This window comes from Staurois parvus, unplaced genomic scaffold (genome assembly GCF_062004578.1).
Source record: "Staurois parvus isolate SC_StPar_1 unplaced genomic scaffold, SC_StPar_1.0 ptg000634l, whole genome shotgun sequence".
NCBI classification, from domain to species: Eukaryota; Metazoa; Chordata; class Amphibia; order Anura; family Ranidae; genus Staurois; species Staurois parvus.
Genome location: NW_028318430.1, coordinates 8,884,709 through 8,911,172, shown reverse-complemented (window position 1 = coordinate 8,911,172; position 26,464 = coordinate 8,884,709). Strand labels below are relative to the sequence as shown.

Here is a 26,464-nt window from a genome sequence, read left to right as displayed (position 1 = left end):
ATGCAGCCTCACAGGACAGTCAGAGGAGAATGAAAACTCCTCTTACAAGCTTTAACCAGTGCTCAGCTGGACACTGACAGAAGTCACAAGACTGTTCATGAAAAAAGGTATTTAGCAGTTTATATTTACTGAAATAATTGAATTCCATGTTCTTTGTACTGTGGGAGACCAGATATAGTGAATGCAGGGTCCTAGGTTTAATAACACTTTAAAGGATAAGTTCACCTTTGGGAACATGTTACATGTTCCACCTGTTTTTTAGGGTGGAACATGTAATATGTTCCTATAGCCGCAGACGTTGTCCGTCGCTCCCCCCCTCCCCCTCCCTCTGACAGTACGGGGGGACTTCTCCCCATACTATCTGTGAAATTTGAAAACAGTTCCGCCCGCATGGCCACATCATTCATTCACGGACGTCTGTGAATGAATGAACTGCAAGTTCTGACAGCCTTAGCGGCTGTGGGCTTGTAGTTTTTCAGTGAACTACCACGGCACTGTGGAGCTCAATGATAGTTGCAGCTTCCTTTCAGAATATCTGCTTGCTTGTACATCCCGTATGGCAAGCAGATATTCTGACAAGCCTGCAGATCTACAGATTGCTGGTATGATGCTTTCCAGGCTCCTGTAGACAAAATTAATAAATGCACATTTTACCTGCAAAAAAATTTGCATTTATTATTTTTGTATAAAAGGTGAACTTATCCTTTTTAGGTGCTCATTTTTGCTGTTCTAACGTTGAAGAAAATCTGTGAAATACCTTGAAAGAATTGATAAAAACAGGTTTCACAAAGGATCCTAAAAATAGTCTGTGAAAACATTTCAATGACTTTCTCTGGCATTTCACTATGTAGAAAATCAAATTCCACACCATTGAAAATAACAAATTTACTACTAAATAGAAAATTGTTGTTGACAGGCATTAGGTTAAATTGCATTCTTCTGACCTTTGTGAAAATTAGTGGAAATTGGCTTAGATTAAAACATTGAGAATCCAGTTAAAATGCAGTAAAAACATTTAAAAAAAAAAAACAGACCTTTTATAGTTTGACCTACTTATTGACTTTTGGAAGAGAAGAGTATTCTTTTTAATGCTTTAAACTTTAAACCATTTTTCTCTCCCTGCAGGTGACATTGACTATAGTAGTGTACTACTTGGCATGCTTGTAATGCAGGATGTCCAGCTAAGCCTGTTCATAGCTGCAATGCCAACTCTTATTCAAGCAGGCGGGAACACTTACTCCAGGTGATTTAAGTTTAAAAATTGTAATATGCTTCCAAAATATAATAGTTTTTTTTTTCTGTGCTCCTCTGTTGAGTAGCCTGCATTTATTTTTATGCTTAATAGATATAATAATTATTGTAGAAATATTTTGCCTTTTTATTTATTTATTACAGGTACTTGCTGTATATAGGGCCATCCAGTTACCCAGCGCTTTATATACTCACACGTACGTGTGTGTGTGTGTGTGTGTGTGTGTGTATTACATTCACATTAGTCCCTTCCTTCAAGGAGCTTACAATCTAAGGTCCCCAACCCCACATTCATACTTATACATATTAGGGCCAAATTACACAGGAGCCACTGAACCTACCAGCATGTCATTGGAGTGCGGGTGGAAACCTACAGAGGAGCAGGGAGAACATGCAAACTCCAGGCAGGTAGTGCCGTAGTTGGGGTTCAAGCCGACGACCCTAGTGCTGCTAGGCAGAAGTGCTCACCACTTAGCCACTGTGCTGAAAATTAAAACGTTTAATTGCAAAATGTTGAATAATCATAGCACAAATCGGGGAAAAAAAGCCTGTTCATTTTCCCAGTTACCCATGGCAGCACGCCAGTAGAGCTGTCCAAAACAACAACAAAATATGATTTCAGATTTTTTCTGTGGACTTCTGCAGTATTTTTGAGTGATGACACTAGTCCTGCCTGCAGGTTGCTATGGTAACAGAAAAAGCTTCTAGTTAATGATATTTGTACTACCTTTTGTCTGTTTTTATAGAGTTTTTTTGAGCATCACTGCACTATTAGGATAACCTTTGCCTGCAGCAAGCTCAGATACATAACTTTTTGCAACACCCAAGTACCAGGAATTACACTTGGTGTCTTAATAGAAACTATTATTGCCACACTTATATTTATGTTTGAGACTCTTCATACAGTCATAAGGCAACATTAAAAAGGTTTGTTAATCTTAAACACTTTAGAATATGTTGTACTTTCAATGCAAGAAAGTTTGAGTGAGAGGGAGCAAGCTTTACATTGAGTGGTAGGATTTTGTTTGCCATTTTAAAGCTGACTTAAAGCTATATAGTGTATTTAAAGCATAAATAAAGTATTTTTTTCTAGCAGATAGGCTGTTATTACAGAAGATACCCTTTTAGGTTTCTTCTGCCATTAAATCTTCTGCCTGGCCTGCTAGGAACTTTCCTCTGATTGTGCACTGAGCAGCACTTGAGCAATTCAGTGAACAATTTCGGCAGGATGAATTAATTCCCTGGAGCATGCACATTGTGGCAAAAGCTTACTATGGCGATGTTAACTTTAGTTCCTCTTTTAAGTTTCTCTTCCATCCATTGCTTCTCTACAGAAATCTCGGTGTGAGATTGGCTACACGAGTAGCTGGATCCACTGGCTATGCTGAATGGCCCAATGCTTCTGGCCTTAGCTGGTAGCAGGCTTTCTATAAAGCAAAGACACTGGCTGGCTGCTAAGGCAGAGGGAGCCTTCTCTAACCGGCAAAAATTTCAGTGCTCTCTTAATGACATGTTCTACAAAAGCAGCAAGGAGAAGGGGAGGACCTAAAGTATGCAGCTGAAATTAGGTTCACTTTAACAGAAAACATGTTCTAAGAAAATTATGTGGACTTCCATTGCTGACTACTGACAAAATGCCAGTAGCCTGACTATCCGTTTAACCCAAAGGTTTCCATACTTTGTCACTGTGGACAAGTATGCATTTCAAAAGTGCTGGTTTTTCAGAGAGACAAAAATTATTCTTTTCCGCTAGTAAAACAGTACACAATGCGCACATTACGTATAGTAGACACTATAATTTTCATGCAAACTAATTAATATACACTTATTGGGATTTTTTTTTACCAAAGACATGTAGCAGAATACAGTTTGCCCTAAATTTATGAAGGTTTTTTTAGTGTTTTATGGGATATGTTTAATAGCAAAAAAAGTTCGGTATTTTGTAATTTATAGCACAAAAAATTAAAAAGCCAGTGGTGTTCAAATACCACCACCAAGAAACTATTTGTGTGAAAAAAAATTATATAGATTTCATTGGTTGCATGAACGCGCAATTGTCAGTTAAAGTAGTGCATCACGGTATAGCAAAAATGGCCTGGTCATGAAGGGGGGTAAATCTTCCATAGGGTAAGTGGTTAAGGATTGAACAGGAGTAGGGTGCAAAGGCCTGTGATGTATAATAGAAATGCAAGTATGGGCCTGCAGTATTTGTATGCAGTGGGGAAAGGCTTCCCTTTATGGGTTGCAGAGTAAAATACAGGTACAGGAACTATATATTTGTAACATAATGGCAGTGAGTGACCAGCACTTATAGAATAAGGATAGCCATAGATGTGTGTAGAAACACAATATTTCAAAGGAACTTTGAAAGTTCAGCACCCTGGGAAACATCTAAATAGTTCTTGTTTTTTGTCAGTGGTACTCTTTATATCACAGCAAGTAATTCTAACTATTTTGGTTTTCCCACATTGAAAGCCATTCTCAGAATGACACCATTGATTAGCCCTAGAATGCATTAAATCTGACTCGTTTTTTAAATCACATTAATATTAAACATGAATACATTTATTCCTGCCTGCTTGCTTTACACCTCTTTAGGATATATTCAGACTCTTATTTATTTATTTTGTTAATGTGTCCCTAGTGTAGTCCTGGAGGTTTTCCGAATACTGGCGCTGATTGGACAAATCCTTTTTTCCTTGCTTGCGGTCTTTCTTGTCTGTCTTATTATGAAGACCTATCTCATTGGACCTTATTACCGAAAGCTGCATACAGAAAGTAAAGGAAATAAAGAAATTTTGGTCATGGGAATTTCTGCATTTATTTTTCTTATGCTCACGGTAATTTTTTGTATATTTATTTTACATTTTTAGTTTTTAATTTTGTCACCAGGGTTGCGTATTCAGAAAATGCTTTGTGATTATATTTCTGGTAGCCTTAGTAGAAGTGTAAATTCAGAATATACATATATATGTACTGTGCCTATTTGAATTTCCTTTGTCAGGCAGCACAGTGTGGCTTTTGTGGAACAGGAATGAATATGTCTGCATATTTTGCAGTTTATGTATGCTGGAAATTCCTTTTTACAGCTCCCCACACTGTGACGTTCATACATGTATTAGAGAGTGAAGAAACGTAAGCTTTACACTTCTCACGTTGCCGATGAATATATTACTGTGCACGGTTACATTTCTGTATCCTACAGCAACTCTGCACAGTCACAACCTTGATGAAAATATGGAGTAACATCTCTTCAAATAGATTACCTGCTCGTAAAGCTTTCATCTGCAAGTAACTTGGCTTGAATATGTTAGTGTATTAAGTTATAATTATATCTTTAGCCTCTTCACTGGGAACTGTCTTAAACTTCTTTCAGATCCATGTGATGTAAATTTCATAAACTTTTTTTTATAGCAGAAATGACATGCATTGTATATACTGTAAATCCTAATTATTAGTCTACATTTAATGATACAGTTACCAGGAAAGCACATCTAAAACAGCTGACATTGAGACATAAGATGAAATGGACATATTGTCTCAGTTTCCATACTCTGAGCATTTCCTCCTCCTTCGCAGCCACAGTGCCTATACTGCATGTCAGGCTGAAGAATCCCCTAGACTTCTTGCACAGAAGAGTCTGAAAAGGAAAGTATTCCTTTTTTCAATAAGTCTGTTCTCAGTTGCATAAGTTCTTAGAGAGCTAGCAGTTGAGAAGCAGCGGTGCATTGATCTTCTCAATGCATGGATGTGCAGGAGGGTGGGTCAGCACAAGTCTTGGCCATTGACAGCAGGCCGTGCTCCCAGAACAGCCAGAAAACGAACAACACTTAGATGGATGTGCTTCTATGCCTAGCATGATCAGTTGGAAATAGGAAAGCAGGGAGACTGACAGCAACATCAGTTATTTCACACAAAGGAAGTAATACAAAGAGAACAAGATACTTTTTAACACAAGTACATAGTACAACAGGCACATATCCCGAATATGAAATGTTGGGGTAACATATTCTTTAATAAAGAGTACCAATTTAAATTTGTTTGTAATTTAAAATAAAATTAGAAGTCTTCGTTACATCCATTTACAAATATGACAAGACATTAGAGTATTCATGGTGCTCTCATGGTTTACAAAACATTGTAGCAATGAATACATTGAGAGCAGACTTATCTAAAGCCAGACTCCATTTCTTTCAGTTATGCAAACAAGAGGTCATGCACTAAATAAACAAAAAAAAACCAAAATAATGGTAGCTGCTATAATTAACTTTTACAAAATAGTTGAGGGAGAAATGGGGAAAAAATTAACAAAACTAACTTTGCAATGCTACAAAATGTATGAATTCAGAGCAGTAGTGGTCTGACCTAAATTCAATATTTTATTTTTGGCAGATTACTGAACTACTGGATGTATCAATGGAATTGGGGTGCTTCCTTGCTGGAGCTCTCATCTCTTCCCAAGGACACATGGTTACAGATGAAGTTATGTCATGCATTGAACCCATTCGAGACTTCCTGGCTATCATATTCTTTGCATCTATAGGTACATGCTGAGCCATTACTTAATACAGTTATGTCTTAGGATTGTCTGCAGCTATTGAGTTGAACAGGCAAACCACTAAATACTGAGGTGAAATCTATATGTGAGAGTTTTTACGTGCCAAAGGATTTGTATTTTTGTCCACACAGTCCTAAGATTTACACAGCCCTTCCACACAGCACAGTCAGCCAGGAGACCTGATGTATTTCTACAGCAGTCAAATGACCCCATGGGCATGTTCAATTACAAAATGGGGACAGATTGTCACTGCCAAATTCAGAAAGAAACCATTGCGCCAAGAAATCTACAAGGTCATTCCTTTCCATTTTTTTTTTTTTTTTCTCCAGGAAGACCAACCTGATTTTGTTGCAGTGCAACATATTTTCCAGGTAGCTAGCTTGCTATTTTGACCCTCTTCTCCAAATTAGATTGCTTGTCAGAAAATAGTTATATGGTGTCTTCCACAGAGCTAACTTCCCTCTCCATGCTAGCTTTTCCCTCTCTAGGCATTTCTGCATGTAAGTACGAAGAATATTCAGGTTGAATCAAATTTTGTTCACTTTCCCCATGTGTGCAAATGTGATGCGTGTATTATTTTAAGGATTTCAGAGAGAGTAGGTTTTAATTCCCCTCTTGAGTTAACAGGAATAAATGGAGCTGGGGACGCAAGGTGGGACAGAGTAGGTACCTGTAGTGGAGAGGCAGAGAGGGTTGTTCAGCCTGGGCCTCAGCAAACATCTCCGGAGAGGAGGTAAGAGAGGTCAACGATACAGGCGAGCAGGGCCATTATTATTTTGCAGTCTTGTACATTAGGACAGGCAGCTGCTTCTTACAGTGACAGTCCTTCCGGGTTGTCTGTGCCACCATGAAGCTACTGCAAGGGGGACATAGAAAGATCTTTGGCCTGCAGGGTAGTAGCAGCAAGACTGTGATTGTCCTAGTTGAAATGCAAGAGAATGTGGCTGCTCGCATTCTGGAATGCACAAAACCCCAAATGTAACCACGCTCGTGGGATTTGTGCAAACAAAAGGAAAAAAGCTGCGAGCACAGCAAAAGGCTTGCTGAAAATATATGACTCTCAGATTATAGAGGAGTCATGTAACGCATGATGTCATTACAATCACTAATATGGAGGGCACGGGTTTCAATCCAAGGAACACCAATAATCTCTTTCCCCTCAGTCTGCCATCTCATGTGCACCGTATCAGGAGAAAAAAGGATAAACAAACACTTAACATAGTGTAAAACCCGTTATGCCAATTTATTAAAACCGAATAATTGCACTTACAAAGGTAAAAATATCTCTGCATAACAAAGTCAGAAAACAATTGAATCAATCTTTCGGGGACCCTTTCGGTTGTCCGATAACATCACATCGACCCTTTGTGTTTTTTCAGAGTTGAAGTCTTCCATGGTACATTCTTCACATTCTAGAACACTCCCTCCTCCTCCCTGCTGTGGCTTTTTTAAAAAAAAAATGTTTTACTTCAAATCTGAGAAAAAAAATGTAATGTTGAAAATCCTGTTTGTTACCATTAAGCTCTTTTCCATTAATAAAATATTATTTATATATTTTTGTATTTATTCTTATAGGGCTTCATGTATTCCCAACATTTGTAATTTATGAGTTGACTATTCTGTTGTCCCTAACTTTGACACTGGTGCTAATGAAGGTGAGATATTTTTTTCATTGAAGTAATAAAGTGTCACTATAACCGTATTATTCAGGGGCAAACCTTGATATTTATATGATGCGCCTACAGTACATCATCTGTGTTTTCAGTGGAAATATTATAATGCATATGTTGCTATCGTATCTGCTGCTTTATATATTTTGAAACTACACCAAAATCGGTTTCAACTTTTAAACGCAGAATATTCTTTGACAAGGGACAACAGGACCCTGCACTAGAAAGGTAATTTCTATAATATTTATGTATGAACACATCATATAGACCTTAAACAAGCTTGCTTGTTTAGTAGCACGCTTCTAGACTGACAGTTTGCAGGAAAAAAGAGCAGTGTGTAGAACTTCAGTTAATTTAATTTTGCTACTTGGGATCATAAAGCTGTAAAGCACTGACAACTGTTAAAAAAGCAGAACTAGTTTTACGTGAATTTAAAATAACATTGGTAAACGAATGCTTGTCATCCTACTGTGAAAGTTCTATGAAATGGTGACAGTTGATCATAGCTCATTTTGACGTTGTGTGCTGTGAAAGGTTTGTTCCATGTTTGTGTCTTCCTGTGGTCAGACATTGGTCTTATGATGGAAAGTCGCTTCAACTACTCTGTGATCCAGTCATACTGCACTCAGTGTGATCGTCATCACAGATTCTCAGAAAGATTGCATAACTAAAGAATGATGCATAGTATACCATCCCCATAGAGATGGTTTGGTTATAGTTGGACAGAAGCTGTTTTTTCCTCTTGAAAGTTTGCTTATTTGTTTTGTGGAAATGTGCAGTATTTAGTGCATATTGTGTGGAAAAATGCAGAATTTGGCCGTGATACTAGGATTTCTGCTGTCACATTATAGTATTTGTTTGTTTTAGTACTGAAGAAAGCAAGGAGCAAAATGCAGTAACCTATGGCAGCCAAGTAAAAATGAATATTTTCTCCATCGTTCGATGAGGGACAAAGAAATTCAGAAACAGTCTGGTTATACTGCAACCTACAGGAGGTTGGGACACTGGCAAACGGAAATGTAATTAAGCTCTCATACAATCCCTCTTCAATTTGGCCAGGAATTTGGATGCATTTTCTTCAGCTCAGATGAAAAAAGTCTAATTTTTTGCTAGCTTTTTAGCTGTGTGGTATTTTTCCATTGTAACTTAATTTAAAATTTGTGCTGCATCACTGGTGGCTTTTTCCTTGGTAATTTTAATCAAGGTTCCTTGTCACACCAATGCTTGAGCTAGTCTCTACATAGCAGCTGTCTGGATGAGCAACACCTCCGTGTTAGATTTTGGAGGTTGTACTTTGATCCCTCTGGACTGGATATATGGGGCTAGCTGGAATGTGACTTTTGGGCATTGGGCTCTGTAGTGTGCTGTGTTAGCTTCTAATCAATGTCTGGGTCCAGATCTGTGGCAGAGCCCAGATATGACCCCATCTCTGAAGACTCAGTGAGTAAGACTGGTCAAGCTAAAGCATCAGAGTCTACCTCACTATTGTACTGTTGAGTGCCAGTTGACTGTGGTAAGGCTTAAGGCTGAGGGACTGAGTGCTGATATTATCCATTGGATGAAGTGTTACAAACACTCTGTGTTCTCTTTTTCTGCAATTCAGCCTGTAGGAATCCTCCATTCCACTGGTGCTCTTGCTCCTTGAAGCAGCATGTAGATGTCTGGTGTGTTTCCATTGTCCAACTTCAGGCAATCTGAAACCCTCAACAGCATGTTGAGATGTTACAAGCATCTAAACTTTTCTCTCATGGGACTGATGTCTGTACAAATGTGCAGGGCTGCTTGCTAGAGACGTTGACAAGGCATCCAAGGAGTATCTGATGTGGCTACCTTTCGAGGAACACTGATTCTTCAGATCTACTCTAGACATGGTCATTAGCAACTTCAAGGGTGGCCGGAGTGTGCTGCTGTTTCAACACAGCAGATTTGTGTAGGGGGCTGAGGAATCCCACCCTTCTCCATCCTTTATTTCAGTCAGTATATGGTAGGCATTCTGAGCTTACCACTGCATATCTGTCTGCATATCTGGATGGCTCCTTGGATTGTATGCCTTCTTGGCATTTGGGTGCTCTGGTCACCCTCTATGGGTGAAAGCCCTTATGTATCTTCTTCAGGCATTCCTTACCTTTCACTTGCATTCAGTAGTGTATCTTCCCAGGTTTGTCGTTTGTTTCTCACACCCAAGAACCCCTTGTTTCTGCCCTAGTAGAAACCTGCCTTCAGGGGTGATTCCCAGCATGAATTTAACCCTCCGTGCTGCTGATCAGTTCTGTAGACTATATGTCTGTCCCTAGTGCCTTTTTTGGTATCCCCATTCCAGAATGCTAAGATGTCCTACCTTTGAAAAAGATCAGCTTTCCCAACTCGAGAACCCTTCAGAGGGACCCAATACCTGCAAGCTTTGACTGGATCAGTCCTCTCTGATGGTCAGCATTGATAGCTAGGTTATTCAGCTCAAATCTTCACTTAATAAGCCCACTCCTTGTTGGGCTTTATTTCATTTTTTTACCTGGCAGAAAAGAATTTACCCCTTCAGAGCTTGTAGGGGCTGAGGGAATACCCTACCAGTGCAATCACCCCTTTACCGTTGTCTCTCAGTCCTTTTCAGCCTTCTCTGGGAGCCTGGATTTGAGGTGAGAAAGATCCTAGAGCTACCTGTCAGGCTGTTGTATCATTCTCTGACTCCGTATTATGACCTAGAGGGGTTGAATTACTAAAGGCAAATATACAGTGCACTCCAATTGCACTTGCTCCAGAGCATAGTAAATGAGGTAAAGGTTCAATTTGCAAAGAATGCCCAAATACATGCAAGGAAAATTAAAAAAACAAACAGCACATTATTGGATGATAGAAATCAGCATAGCTTCTCCTTAGATCTGGAGCAACTGCACTTGCAGCGCACAGACTATTTGCCTTTAGTAAATCAACCGCAGAGTTTGCTACAGTTGACCTCATTATCCTCCTTTGAGGCTAGGAATTTCTATATGGCTCTCCTTCCCTGGTGTTCACTACACGAGAGCAGGTGGATTCTGCACATGGGAACTTCCCATCTCCTGTATGACAGGAAGTATCTATTGCTGGATGGCCCTGTATATCCCTAGATTGTCAGCAGGCAGAATATGCAGGGATTCTGCTGGTGGGAACAAAGTATTTCTAGAGGCCTTCGAGGGACCTGAACACTGTGCATTAGGTCCTTCTTCTGTGGCTGATTTGCCACCTCCAGATTCCATTCTTGTTCCTGTCTTTTTAATCCGGTAACCGTTCTTAACCTGCTTCTCAGCTGAGGATGCTTCACTGGATTGGGGTGGACTTGATTCTTCTCAGGACCATGTTTGTTTCTGGTTCAAGGTTAGTCAGTTTGCAAAGTGTTCTCTTTCAGACAGAGAGACACTTACAGGTCTTATGCAGATGAATCCCTGCTCATCCTTATCTTCTTCTTGTGTCTTGTACACCAGTGTTGGTTTCTACTTGTGTACGAGTATTTCTTTACCCTTTTTCCTCTTAGCTTGACCTTGATGGAGGTACCCTTGGGGTTTTTTTTGCTAGTCTTAAGGGTCATTTAGCTATCTGTTGGGATATCATGCTGTTTTAGGGTCTCCAATTGCATTGACATATTGTTGCAAGCTTTGTTACATGAGCTGGCAACCTGTTCTTTTAAGATGGAAGGGAAACTCATACAAATGAGTGCAGAGAGGCCACTCCAGGTGGAAACATGTGAACAGTTAATCATGAGCTCTCCACTTCTGCCTTGTTAATCATTTGCATGATGAAGAGAACTGAAAAAAATAGGCGCTGTGGAAAATGCTCTGTCAAGCACCTTAATGAAGGTGCATCTTTATTGGGTGAGACAAAGTAGCAAATATAATAAAATTTGACCAGCCTGAAGGGAATAGTGTGACTCTAACGGACGGCCCGTCCACTCTGAATGGAGCTGAGATCGGAGAACGCTCCTGTTGGCTTCAAATCACATGGTGTCAGCGTACCGGTGTCCCGGGTGGTGTCACCATGGCAAGCAAAGGCGTGTGTAGGGTTACCAAGACGACATGTTTCGCGCAGTTGCACTTTGTCAAATCTCTTATACATATCACTCCATTAATTGGCACCACTTTCTATAATTTGCAATTTGTACTTTTAAATTTGTATTCAGCATTGCTTTAGGATGAGCCGTCCGCTCTGATTGACAACCCATCCCCTGCTAATTACACTCAGCCAGCCTTCCCTTTAATGGTCTTCTATATAATGGCCGCCGGCCAGGGTTACCAGAGACTTGACAAAGCGCAACTGTGCAAAACATGTCGTCTTGGTAACCCTACACACGCTCCCAGCTGAAGCCAACGCCGGACACTGCCTTCGCTTGCCATGATGACACCGGTACGCTGACACCACGTGATTTGAAGCCAACAGGAGCATTCTCTGATCTCAGCTCCCTTCAGAGCGGACGGGCCGTCCATTGCAGTCACACTCTTTACTTCAGGCTGGTCAAATTTTATTATATTTTGCTTCTTTGTCTCACCCAATAAAGATGCACCTTCATTAAGGTGCTTGACTGAGAGCATTTTCCACAGCGCCTATTTTTTTCAGTTCTTTTAAGATGGAACCTTTTTTCTCTGAATGAGAAGAGTTAGGATTTTGAGGTTGGGGCCTCTTCATGTAGACCAACTGGTCTTTCTTTTTGAATCTGTTTTTGAGTATCCAAATTTTCCATTAGGGATTTGTTGTTTGGGAGCTTGTTCCAGTAGTTTTTTCTGTTGATCTATTTCAAATTATGTTGATCCGCCTGTTTTGGTGGATTGCTTGTGGGTCCCCACAACCTCATGCTTGCTTCCCTTGCGGTGGTATCTCGTTCTTGGTATGAAACACAAGATTGATCCTTTCACTCTCCCCTTGGTCATGGCAGTTCCCCTATATTTGGTCTATCTAAGGTCCTCGTCATCTGGCTCAGATTTTGGTTTTGCCCTTCAGGTACCTTTTTGTGTCCCAGATGGTTCCTAGTACCTTGGGTCTGTCAGTGGCTGTTGTACATCCCTTATTGGACTGCTTTTGGACATCTTTCATTCACTTTAAATTTGGTCTCTTGTTCTCAATCGTCCACTGAGGGACACAGGATTTTTGTACTTGCTGTGAAATCTTTTTGTTCAAGTCTTTTGAGGGGCACAGGTCCCACCCTTTTGTGGTTTTTGCTGGCCCTGTGTATTGCTTTCTTACAAAACTGAGGCATTTTGGGTAGAGTAGGGGTTATATAGGGCTTGCTTACATCTTTCCTGTGTGCCAGTGTCCCAGCAATTTTATTTTCCTTGTTTGATGTAAAGTGGAACCTAAATGCTTAAAAATTTTTAACTCTCCTCAAACATTTTTGTTTATTCCCCCAAAATTCTATTAGTATCACTTTTTTATATACAAAATGCAATTATCAAATAAATTGTATAATTGTCTATAATGTATTGCTTATGTTTGTGTCTCAACAGTTTGTTTTAGCTGTCCTAGTCCTGTCTATGATCCTGCCAAAAAGCAGCCAGTATATCAAGTGGATTGTATCTTCTGGTCTGGCCCAAGTTAGCGAATTTTCTTTTGTTTTAGGCAGCAGAGCTCGCAGGTCTGGGATAATTTCTCGTGAGGTAAGTGCTAAAATTTTGCTAGATGTAATGGCTCATATAAGCAGTGACATGCTCCAAATCTCCTAAGTACATGCATGTGCCTACTGTTAAGGATTTTACCTATTGTAGCTTCATACAAGGGATTATTTTCACATTTTTGTTTACATATTCTGAACTTCGCTTTGCTGCATATGCCATTAATATCATGCTAGCCTTGGTAGTACTCTTGACCAGACTTTTTCAACCTGGGTGCCCTTAGGTATCTTCAAGGGTGCTTTGGCAATATGCCTAAACATTGTATACTAGCCAGCAGGTGGATGAAGCCTTGTCTTTTGGTTAAAAGGTTTTCGGTGTGCTCCATTACATTCTTCGGCCATTGGCATCCTAACAACCAATGACATTATTAGTTGATATGGAGGACATCAGGCAAGTGCACAGCATCTTTGTTTGCCCCTTTCTGTCAGCACTGGGGTCAAATGACATTGGGTATCCTACATGTGTAGCTGTTGCTTTGCTATGTAAAACTATTTAGTTTTTTACATTTTAGAATGGGGTGCCTCGAGATTGTGTGCAGAATTTTAAAGGGTGCCTTGACTGAAAAAAAAAGCTTGAAAAACACTGCTATTGACTACCGACAACTGACTTTAGCAAATCAACGACTGCTGCATTGAATGTAACCAATGCACAAGGCAGTGCTGTGTACTGATGACAGCACTGCTTGCAGAAAGCTGTAAAGGCTGGTATGCGACTAGTCACCCAGTGCATGTGCCAGCTGTGTCAGTGGCCAACAAGAAACTGCTTAGAAAAAAGCCATGTCCACGCAAAAATATTTACTTTTTCTACCATGCAGAAAACTCTGATGTTGAAAAACATCATTACAGGTTATCCAAGACATGTATAGTGTCCCGCTGCCTGTAGAGATATAGCAGGTAAAATAAGTAATGAATATGTCACCATTTTTCTTGGTAAATATATTTCTAAAGGAGCTATTGACATGAAATTTTTACACATGTCGGCAACAACCCATGCAATACATACATACAAAGAAACTAAAACAAATCGTTATGTGTAATAAAATTGAATGACACAGGGAAAAAGTACTGAACACATGAAGAAAGGAAGGTGCAAAAAGGCATGGAAAGCCAAGACACCAGCTGAAATCTATCGGTAATTAGCAATTCTGCCCCTTGTCAGTGCAAATTAATATCAGCTTGTTCAGTCTCAACTGATGGCCTATAAAAAGGTGTCTGATTACCAAGGCATCATGCAAGAGACATCTCATGATGGGTAAAAGCAGAGAGCTCTCTCAAGACCTTCGCAATCTTACTGTAAAACATACTAATAGCATTGGTTACAGAAGGATTTCTAAACTTCTGAATATTTCGGTGAGCACTGTTTGGGCCGTAATCTGGAAGTGGAAAGATCATTATTTCATCATCAACCAGCCACAATCAGGTGCTTCTCGCAAGATTTCTGACAAGAAGAATGAAAAGAATTATCAGAAGAGTTGTCCAAGGACCACTTGTGGAGAGCTTCAGAAAGACCTGGAATTAGCAGGTACAATTGTTTCAAAGAAAACAATAAGTAATGCACTCAACCGCCATGGCCTGTATGAATGCTCACCATGCAAGACTCCATTGCTGAAGAAAAGCATGTTGAAGCTCGTTTAAAGTTTGCTGGACATTTAGACAAGCCTGTGAAATATTGGGAGAACATAGTCTGGTCAGATGAGACCAAAATGTAACTCTTTGGATGCCATAATACACACCATTTTTGGAGGTCAAATGACACTACACATCACTCCCAAAAACACAATACCAATTGTGAAGTTTGTAGGATTAAACATCCATGGTGTGGGGCGGTTTTTCAGCATACGGTACTGGCAAACTTCATGTCATTGAAGGTATTATAAAGGAAATATGTACCAATACATTCTTGATAAAAATCTGCTGCCATCTACCAGGATGATAAAGATGAAACGCGGGTGGACATTTCAGCAAGACAATAATCCCAAACACAAAGCCAAGGAAACTCTGTTGGTTTCAAACAAAGAAAATAGAGCTGCTAGAATGGCCCAGCCAGTTACCTGACTTGAATCCAATAGAAAATCTATGGAAAGAATAAAGATCAGAGTTCATAGAAGAGGCCCATGGAACCTTCAAGATTTGAAGACTGTGTGAAAGAATGGGCCAAAACTACACCTGAGCAATGCATGCGACTAGTTTTTCCATACAGGAGGCGTCTTGAAGCTGTCATTACCAACAAAGGATTTTGTTCAACGTATTAAATAAATGTCAGTTAGCGTGTTCAATACTTTTTCATTCCATTTTATTACACACCTAATTTTTGAACTTATTTGTTTTGGTTTCTTTGTATGAATGGATTGCATGGGTTGTTACTGACATGTGGTGAACATTGCATGTCAATAGCACCTTTTATTTTTATATATGTGTGTGTATACAGGTGAAACTCGAAAACTTAGAATATTGCGCAAAAGTTCATTTATTTCAGTAATGCAACTTGAAAGGTGAAACTAATATATGAGAGAGACTCATTACATGCAAAGCAAGATAATTCAAGCTGTGATTTGTCATAATTGTGATGATTATGGCTTACAGCTCATGAAAACCCCAAATCCACAATCTCAGAAAATTAGAATATTACATGCAATCAATAAAACCGGTATTGTCCATAGAGCAATATCGGACCTCTGAAAAGTATAGGCATGCATATGTACTTAGTACTTGGTTTGGGCCCCTTTTGCAGCAATTACTGCCTCAATGCGGCGTGGCATGGAAGCTATCAGCCTGTAGCACTGCTGAGGTGTTATGGAAGACCAGGATGCTTCAATAGCGGCCTTCAGCTCTTCTGCATTGTTTGGTCTCATGTCTCATCTTTCTCTTGGCAATGTGCCATAGATTCTCTATGGGGTTCAGGTCAGGTGAGTTTGCTGGCCAATCAAGCACAGTAATCCCACGGTCATTGAACCAGGTTTTGGTGCTCTTGGCAGTGTGGGCAAGTGCCACGTCCTGCTGGAAAATGAAGTCAGCATCCCAATAAAGCTAGTCTGCGAAAGGAAGCATGAAGTGCTCCAAAATCTCCTGGTAGACGGTTGCGTTGACCCTGGACTTAATAAAGCACAGTGGACCAACACCAGCAAATGACATGGCTCCGCAAATCAACACAGACTGTGGAAACTTCACACTGGACTTCAAGCATCTTGCAGTGTGTGCCTCTCCATTCTTCCTCCATACTCTGGATCCTTGGTTTCCAAATGAGATGCAAAAGTTGCTCTCATCAGAAAAGAGGACTTTGGACCACTGAGCAACAGACCAGGTCTGTTTTTCTTTAGCCCAGGTAAGACGCTTCTGACGTTGTTTGTTGTTCAGGAGCGGCTTGACAAGAGGAATACGACATTTGAAGCCCATGTCCAGGATCCGTCTATGTGTGGTGGCTCTTGATGCACTGACTCCAGCCTCAGTCCACTCCTTGTGAAAGTCCCCAACACTTTTGAATGGCCTTTTCCTGACAATCCTCTCCAGGCTGCGGTCATCCCTGCTGCTTGTGCAACTTTTTCTTTCACACTTTTCCCTTTCACATAACTTTCTATTAATGTGCTTTGATACAGCACTTTGGGAACATCCAACTTCTTTTGCAATTACCATTTTGAGGCTTTCCCTCTTTATGGAGGGTGTCAATGAGGGTTTTCTGCACAACTGTCAGGTCAGCAGTCTTTCCCATGATTGTGATTCCTACTGAACCAGATTGAGAGACCATTTAAAGGCTCAGGAACCCTTTCAGGTGTTATGGCTTAATTATCTGATTAGAGTGGGACACTTTGAGCCTAGAATATTGCACCTTTTCACAATATTCTAATTTTCTGAGATTGTGGATTTGGGGTTTTCATGAGCTGTAAGCCATAATCATCACAATTATGACAAATCATGGCTTGAACTATCTTGCTTTGCATGTAATGAGTCTATCTCATATATTAGTCTCACCTTTTAAGTTGCATTACTGAAATAAATGAACTTTTGCACGATATTCTAAATTTTTGTAAATACTTTATTCTATCTTTTCATGTGACAACACTGCAGAAATGACACTTTTGTTTCAATGTAAAGTAGCCATTAATGTCTAAACCACTGGCATCAAAAGTGAGTACACCCCTAAGTAAAAATGTCCAAATTGGGCCCAATTAGCCATTTTCCCTCCCCGGTGTCATGGGACTCGTTAGCGTTACAAGGTCTGAGGTGTAAATTTGGAGCAGGTGTGTTAAATTTGGTTTTATCGCTCTCTCTCATACTGATCACTGGAAGTTCAACATGGCACCTCATGGCAAAGAACTCTTTGAGGATATGAAAAAAAAGAATTGTTGCTCTACATAAAGATGGCCTGGGCTATAAGAAGATTGCCAAGACCCTGAAACTGAGCTGCAGCACAGTGGCTAAGATCATACAGCAGTTTAACAGGGCAAGTTCCATTCAGAACAGGCCTCGCCATGGTCGACCAAAGAAGTTGAGTGCACACGCTCAGTGTCATGTCTTTTGGAAATAGATGTATGAGTGCTGCCAGCATTGCTGTAGAGGTTGATGGGGTGGGGGTCAGCCTGTCAGTGCTCAGACCATACACCGCACACTGCTTCAAATTGGTCTGCATTGCTGTCGTCCCAGAAGGAAGCCTCTTCTGAAGATGATGCACAAGAGAGGCCGCAAACAGTTTGCTGAAGACAAGCAGACTAAGGACATGGATTACTGGAACCATGTCCTGTGGTCTGATGAGACCAAGATAAACTTATTTGGTTCAGATGGTGTCATGCGTGTGTGGCGGCAACCAGGTGAGGAGTACAAAGACAAATGTGTCTTGCCTACAGTCAAGCATGGTGGTGGGAGTGTCATGGTCTGGGGCTGCATGAGTGCTGCCGACACTGGGGAGCTACAGTTCATTGAGGGAACCATGAATGCCAACATGTACTGTGACATACTGAAGCGGAGACTGGGCCACAGGGCAGTATTCCAAAATAACGACCCCAAACACACCTCCAAGACGACCACTGCCTTGCTAAAGAAGCTGAGGGTAAAGGTGATGGACTGGCCAAGCATGTCTCCAGACCTAAACCCTATTGAGCATCTATGGGGCATCCTCAAATGGAAGGTAGAGAAGTGTAAGGTCTCTAACATCCACCAGCTCCGTGATGTTGTCATGGAGGAGTGGAAGAGGACTCCAGTGGCAACCTGTGAAGCTCTGGTGAACTCCATACCCAAGAGGGTTAAGGCAGTGCTGGAAAATAATGGTGGCCACGCAAAATATTGACCCTTTGGGCCCAAGTTGGACATTTTCACTTAGGGGTATACTCACTTTTGTTGCCAGCGGTTTAGACATTAATGGCTGTGTGTTTGAGTTATTTTGAGGGGACAGCAAATTTACACTGTTATACAAGCTGTACACTCACTACTTTACATTGTAGCAAAGTGTCATTTCCTCAGTGTTGTCACATGAAAAGATAGAATAAAATATTTACAGAAATGTGAGGGGTGTACTCATTTCTGTTAGATACTTGTATGTGTGTGTGTGTGTGTGTGTGTGTGTGTGTGTGTGTGTGTGTATATATATATATATATATATATATATATATATATATATGTGTAAAATCGCAATATATTTGATCTTTTGTTTGCCCATAGCCACAGTTCTTACTTGCCCATATAATAGAACAGTTCTCACTTGTGTTGCATTATGCTGCTAACCAGGGCAAGGAATCTGGAAGTTAGCCAGTGTTAAAAAGGTTCTAAAGGACTGCAGTAGCAAACACCCCACTATTTATTTCCCTCCCCCATCTGGAACTTGGGCACAGCAGGTGTCATTTGCGCCTGCTACTGTTGATCAGATGTTATGAGGAGGGATCGGGGAGCGGGGCGGAGCCATGTGGTTCAAAACACATCCAAATCACATATGTCTGATCCGGCTCTGAATATGGTGTTAAATATATCAAATCTATTGTACAACTACTGTGTCACCTCATTGTAGTATTATGTAAATGAAATTCCTGTATCCTTGCCAGTTTTTCTGCCTTCAGACACTTGATGGTGTGAAATCATTTGGCTACTGCTGACCCCCTATTGCATGTGAAAACTCACTTGGTGTAAAGTGGGTGTAAAGTGGTAGCATTAAAATGCTAGTTAAATTCCAAAGATGTAGGTGTCATTACATTGCGCCTTTTGGCCATGGAATGCAGCAGTTTTTCTCACCCATAAACAGCTCCTGTCTTTTAAGTGCTATTTTGCTCAAAGGAGGTTTCATGTAAACACCTAGACCTGGGCTACATGTTTTCCTATGTTGCATTTTTGTTTCCACAAAATAAACTGTTTCTCATAAGTATAAAATAAAAGTATGGGGTAATTTAAAGAGCTAAAAAAAAGTGACGGTGTAAAGGAAGAGTAGGGCAAATATAGAAAGCTTTCGACACTTATATTTTCAACTGTATTGACCAGTGGGATTTATGTGTAGGGATGTTAAGACAATGGAACATCCCCAGCTAATCATTCTTGGAGTAACTCTTGGAGTAACTCCAAACATCTGACTACTATTTATCATGTGTGACCTTCTTTAAAGTAGATGAAAACCCTATCTGCATGATATGTAGGTTGCCTTAAGTGTTTGCTGTAATGACAAATAATAATTTGCCATTTTTCTTTTGGAAAATATGGTTTTCACCTTATTAAACCCTGTTTTGTATTTCAGGAGTACTGATCTAATGCTTCCACTTTGCACCCACTTTCTGTCTGCTTGCTTGTGGTCCAAGAACGCATGCATGTCATTGCTAAGGGACGGCTTCCTGACAACGGTTAAACATGCTTGCACAGTGAGCAGTAGCTCGGCTACTTATTGTCCCTACTGGACACAGCAGAGAGATTAGACAGGGACAGAACATTGTCACTCCCATAACAAAGGGGATTCCTGAACATGAACCCTCATGTCACTAATACCAGGTTATTTTAATGAAAGCTCTAGATTTAAAAATCTTGAAAACTACTTTTTAAAATGACATTAACATGATTTTTTTTACTGAATTTACATACATGTTAAGCGCCCATACAGAGTTAGTATCAGGAAAAAGTAGTCAGAAAGCAGAATAATTTTTCTGTTTAAGATGATTTAGTTGAGTCTGCCTGGTGCTGACCAGATTGATTTGGGATCCCAGTGTCTGTCGTCGCATACCAACTGCAGAATATGTTCCCAGCAAATCAATTTTGGGATTAAAAATGGTAGGGAGCAATTTCCTTAAGCCGGCCATAGATGGGTAGAATCTATGTTAGGCAGGGACCGACTGAGATTTGAACCATCAATGGGCAGCCTGATTGTACCAAATTCGATTTTGTACGACTTTGGTACAACCAACCTGTTGGGTTTTTCATGCAATTATAGCTACTAGCAATAATCATTGTGTTCTCCCGGCAGCGATGGCTCCCTGCCGCATATACCCCATGGTTGCAGGAAAGAAAATTGCATCGTCTATGACCTGCCTTAGTTAATTGCTGTTGTGTTTTTGCAATAAGGCTGACAATAGTCTGCATGTAAGTATGTTTTTAAATGACACTGTTAAAAAAAATTTTGTATTTTAATTTTAGGTGTACCTCCTTATCTTGAGTGTGACAACATTAAGTCTTCTGCTGGCACCAGCCCTGTGGAGAATAGCGATCACCAAATGTGTACCAAGACCAGACAAACGGCTAAGCACTTAAAATGACTTAAAACGATTGGTTAGTCCATTCTGCCCACTGGCACAACATAGTGTGGCATAAGTTTGCAGTATATCATAAATCATGTTTTTCATAGAGAACCATGTATTCAACAAACTTCTGCTTTTGGTTGTTACTGGAAATCACCATTTCAGATTTGCCCATGGTTCAGCTTACATTACTAGTACAGTGACTTCCTGGAGATAACCTTGAAATTTGTTTCCTCTATGTGCCTTTTTAATATAAATCTTATTTAATTTCCGTTAAACACAGTCTTTGAAGTATATTTTTAATTGCACTACCATGCTGGATTGAGGAGCAGGTAAAATGAAAAATGGAGAAGCTTTTAGGGGAGGTTGTGGATTATGTATTTGGAATGAATATCTCATTGTTATTTCTACGACTTGCTATAGTTCTAGACATCGTTGATGCACAGTGTCTTCTTTTGGGGCTGAACAAGCACCAAGTTCTCTGCAATAACTTATACAGTATAAATTTGCTGACTCTACTGTGTTGTTGAAATCTTTTATATGAAGGGAGTTTATATATTTTGTGTTTTGCTTTATATTGTTGAAATGCTTTTTTCTTAAACATTAATAGGAGGGGGTACTGTCAGCCTGTATCTTATGAAATTGCTAACGTTGGCTTTATATGTTTACATTGCTGTGCCCATAAACGTCTAGATATCCCTGCACACAACAAAAAGCATTTTATTTTTATGCTTGTTGAACCAACCTTTACCAGTTTTACTGCTGGCATTCTATAGTACGGACTGTTATTCAAGCTACACACAAGTTAATTTGTGATGTGATGCAAGAAAAAAAAAAATAATTTTGAACTATTAAAACTTTGACAGTTAGAAATTCATGTATAAGTCTCAGATTAATATATAAGTAGCCTAGCATGTTGAAAATATCCGTTATCATTTTTTTTTAATTGGTTGCACATAATAAACTTGCAGGAACTGCACTTTAGTAAAATACAGATAAGAATTGAAGTTTTTCTACTGGGAAACTTTTCAGCCATTCAATTGTATAGAGACCAAAGGATGTAACAGAAAGATACATCCTTAGAGGACACTAAAGCTGTGTTGACTGCTGCTAATTATTAGCCATCAGAACACTAAGACCAACAGTAGCTTTCGAAACTTCTTAAATGAGAATGCAAAAACAAATGAATAGGTACATAGGCTGTTGGATAGGGTGGGGAGAACTGTACATCTTTTTTTAAATTTGCCCCACTTTAATAATCTAAATGTTCCAAATATTACTGACACACATAAAAACACAGGTTCTGTGGATGAATACATTCAGGTAGGACACTTACTCAATTTATTTCCTTTTAGCTGAATATATGTCAGTAAATAAAGTGGCCCTGTACAGAAATAATTAAATGTAATACCAGGCTAACCACTTTTATTTTTCTTGGTTGTTCTATAGTGTGGTGATTGGTTACAACCATTTTCAGGTTTGAACTGATGCATTCCTCGCTTCCTGTTCTGGTAACCATGTTGTCAGCAAGAAACTTTGTAAAGCAAGAGCTCCCCAATAGAACCTTGTATATCGGTTACAACCTTTGTTAGGTTTTAATGAACATACTGCGCTCTCTTGGGGATAGACTTTTTTTCTAACACAGTTTTATTTTAAAGTGGTATTAAACCCATGGAAAACATATGATCTTGCAGCTGATCAATTCTTAGATTTGTTGGCTGCATTCATTTTTTTTTTCTTTTAGAAATGTATTCCTTTAATTTCACCTGGTGATCCAGCCAGTAAGTCTGTCATTTTTCAGCTTTCTTTAACAGATCAGGCTGTCTGGCAAAAGTGGCAGTTGGAAGGTTGAGACAAACCATTTAAAGCGGAACTTAAACTGTATCTGAGCATCACAAACTGAAAATACTATTTGATTAATTTTTTATAATAAAGTAAACTCACCCATCCATGTCTCCATGCTTTATTTAGTTGAGAAAGCTCTTTGAAACACACACCCCCTAGCATTTCTAGCTGTGACCATCTTGAATGAGGACAGATGATTCATGTAGCATTCACTTCCTGGAATCCATCTGCCCTTATCTCAAGTATGTAGACAGGAGGGTATGCTTAGCTGAGAGAGCCCCTCCTCCAAATGAAAGGAAAAAAAAATGTCCATGAAGACTCATGAGATGTATAACCTAATTTTGCTTAGACCAGAAACCACAAAGCAACTAAAGAAATGTAAAAGGAAAAATGTCTAAAACAAGTAAATATAATTACATTCCTATCTATTAAATTGTTACTAAACCCAGGACACTGTGTTCACTATATCTGGTCTCCCACAGTACACAGAACATGGAAATACAATTATTTTAGTAAATATAAACTGCTAAATACCTTTTCTCATCAGCAGTTCGATGACTTATATCAGTGTCCAACAGAACACTGAGTAAAGCTTGTAGGAGGAGTTTTCATTCTCCCCTGATTGTCCTATGAGGCTGCAGGACCCCTGACCCTCTGTCTGGACAGCGCTGATTGACCTTGGGCTGATCACATGCACTCTCCCAAGAAAAAAAAAGCTTGAGCAGTACACACAAAACCGAGCATGTGCAGCTTGTCCCCCAAGTCTCTGTTCTATCAGCAGATGGATTGGGGACTGTGGCAGAAGGGGAGGATGAGAGAACACAGGATCAAACATCCTTTTTAAACAATGCAGATGATTAACCCCCTTAGGTTCCACAGTGGGTATAACAAGCATGCTTGACTGCATATACAGACTGATTTTACTGTTGTGGGTTTAGTAACACTTTAAGTAAAGCTATCCGCATAAGGATTAAAAATATTTAATGTTGATTGAGAGAATTTAGTTCCGCTTTAACACTGACATGGGTTATTATAATGGTCAGCTTTATCTATTTGTGTAAAAGCTGTATCCCAAAAGGAAAAATACAACTGTTGCTGTATCTCCTTTAAAAGTGTTATCAGGAGTTTGACTTTAATTTTGTAGCTAAGTCTATCTTAATCTGATAGTGCATCTAACACTACCCACTCCAGATTAACAATGCTGCTGTCTAACAGAGCCTCCAATGCTCCTACATCCTGAGTGGAGACACCCTAAGGCAGGAAGTGTTTTACTGGCTGGATCACCAGTTACTGCAAAACCTGGAGGAATTTTTTTCTTTTTCAGAGTGGGTTTGATCATTTTAATGGGGACACACCTAAATCTCTCTCCAATTTATCAATTAGCCTGTAGTAAATAAAATAAACAGTACCAAGATTGAAGATATTTTCTTAAAAATAACTGCACATTATATTTGTTTACTGGTTGGACATTATCCTCTGTTTTGCTATAAATGTACTGTCTATTACTGTTAAACACTGGCATCTGGTGTTTTCGTATTTATATGGTAAAATTGGGATGAAGGTAAACATGCAAAATTGCTTCATTGAGCCTGGGCCAAATGAAAAGATGTCATAAAAAGGTAAAATAAAGTCTATATTTAATGTTTATAACATTGTGTTTTGTGTAATTTAAAAAAAGTTTTTACATACATTTACACAGTGCACTAGTTTTTTTTTTTTTTTTTTTATATACATGTTCATATATAATGTTCTCTTTTTATTTTTTGTCATATGGAGATTTGCAGCCATTGGAAGGGCACAGCTATCTGTATGGTTTATATAATAAAATAGAAAACATGCGCCTGGGAATATGCAGATAGAATTAGCAGCTAACACAATATATAGGCAAAAATACACAAATAACAAACCCTTAGTGTAAAATTTATAAATATCGAATAAAGAATAATAATGAAGTCCAAATCACCACAGATGAAAAAATATTGGTTAAAACAATAGTCTCTGCAAAGACTCTTCTAATCCAGTAATAATGGTGCAGAGTGAAATCCTTCACCTTTCACCCAATCATTTGGCCTGTTACGGGAAAGTTTGACCACCCAAAGGACTGGTCAAACAAAGTGGGTATCAAGCCCAACAGATGAGTCCAGGATTGCCAGATGGATCTCCCCAGATACCAGGATGAATTAGAACTTCTTACTGAACACTGCAGTCTAAGATGGCAAATACCTCTCCACACAGTTAACACCACATAGGGAAATAAATATATCTGCTCATAGTGTAGTATTTAAATAAAAGATTCAATTTAATCAAGTATTGCACTTACAACAACTCTGAAAATCAGCAGATATGAGTAACGTTTCCAACCAACAAGATGGCCACGGTCCGTAGCGGTGCACGATGACGTCACACATCGTAGCTCCACTCTATGCGTTCTTCACTCAAAGGATGTAAAGGGCGTGGTCAACACATGATGTCGCGCCCAATAAGTAGGGACAGGGATAAACATGCCCCACTTCAATTGTGCCTGCATCACCATAGGCTTGAATGGAAGGCTTTGAAAGGTTTCAACTCCTGACTCGACATGAGGCGTTAATTTTGATGCAAAGCTAACTCTTCAGTGTGAACAGCACCGTTTGCTGCCATGTGTATTGTTTTCATAGGTGTTTGAGGAGCGTTAAAAATGCTATTCAAATGCCTGCTTTCAATGCTAGTGTGAACTGAGCCTAAAACATGAGTTCTAAAAAATAAAAACTATATAATCAAGAAAGTTAACCATTATTAATAAAATAATTCACGTCCAATTCTATATTAAGTCCATGTGGAATGTATGTTTTTAATGAATCCCAAAAGTTTCTAATTTAGAGATTTTATGTCTTACATGATTCCCTCTCCAACTAGGGGTAAATTTATCGATGGCTACAAATAAAGTTCCCTCCAGACTTTTATTATGGTACAGTGCACAATGTTTAGACACACTGATCAGGAAATCCCTTACGTATATTCTTGATATGCTCATTGACTCTAGTACATAACAGAAGTGTGATACGACCCACATATTGTATGCCACATGGGCACTGAATCAAACATACCACATTCCTTGAGGAACATGTAATAAACTTTCTAATATCATAAACCTTAAAAGTGCAGCTTGATTGAAAAGAATTAGCCTTTCTACATCCTTGAGAATTGATACCACAGGCTTTACACTTTCTACAGGGATAATAGCCATTTAACCCCTGAAAGAATGTCAGCCGCAGAGGGGGCTCCACAACATTCGAGGCTACACTCAAAGGGGGAGCTCCCGTAAAAGTAACCGACGGAACCTCAGGAAGCAAAGGGCCCAAAACACTGTCATTCTTCAAGACATTCCAATGTCTACACAGAATTCCTTTGATTGCATAATGTGTAGAATAAGTGGTAAAAAAGGAAAAATTTGAAGGGGAATCCGTTTTGTACCACCTGTTTAGGTCTCCTTATTGTCAGCCTGAAGAAAGGCCTCATCCAGGTCCTCAGACTTATAACCCTTATCAAGAAATCTCTGTCTTTAAAAAGTCAACTTCCCGAAGAAAATAATTGCGAAATGTACAATTTATCTTTAAGTCTAAAATACTGACTCTTAGGTACAGATCTCAAGCAGGCCGAATGATGGCAACTATTAACATCAATAAACCCATTTCGATCTGCTGCTTGAAGAACGTAGAGGTCACCAACTGGCCGTCAATGACATGAATCCTGAGATCTAAAAATGAATTTCATTTTTACTTGCTTCTTGGAGAAAAATACCAAGATCATTGATGTTCAACTGACCTATAAACTGGTT

At 39.5% G+C, this 26,464-nt stretch overlaps 1 protein-coding gene across 1 annotated transcript in view; it reads left to right on the top strand.

Annotated features, from left to right (window-relative positions):
* The window catches only part of SLC9D1 (solute carrier family 9 member D1), a 96,476-nt gene extending 72,179 nt beyond the window's left edge, over positions 1-24,297 (top strand). Inside the window, exons 8-13 of the mRNA XM_089693542.1 lie at positions 1,126-1,243; positions 3,896-4,091; positions 5,644-5,794; positions 7,385-7,464; positions 12,945-13,094; positions 20,702-24,297. Of these exons, the coding sequence (XP_089549668.1) occupies positions 1,126-1,243; positions 3,896-4,091; positions 5,644-5,794; positions 7,385-7,464; positions 12,945-13,094; positions 20,702-20,815 (809 nt within the window). The 3' untranslated portion in view covers positions 20,816-24,297. The remainder of the gene's footprint in view (positions 1-1,125; positions 1,244-3,895; positions 4,092-5,643; positions 5,795-7,384; positions 7,465-12,944; positions 13,095-20,701) is intronic.
* Positions 24,298-26,464: the final 2,167 nt, after the last annotated feature.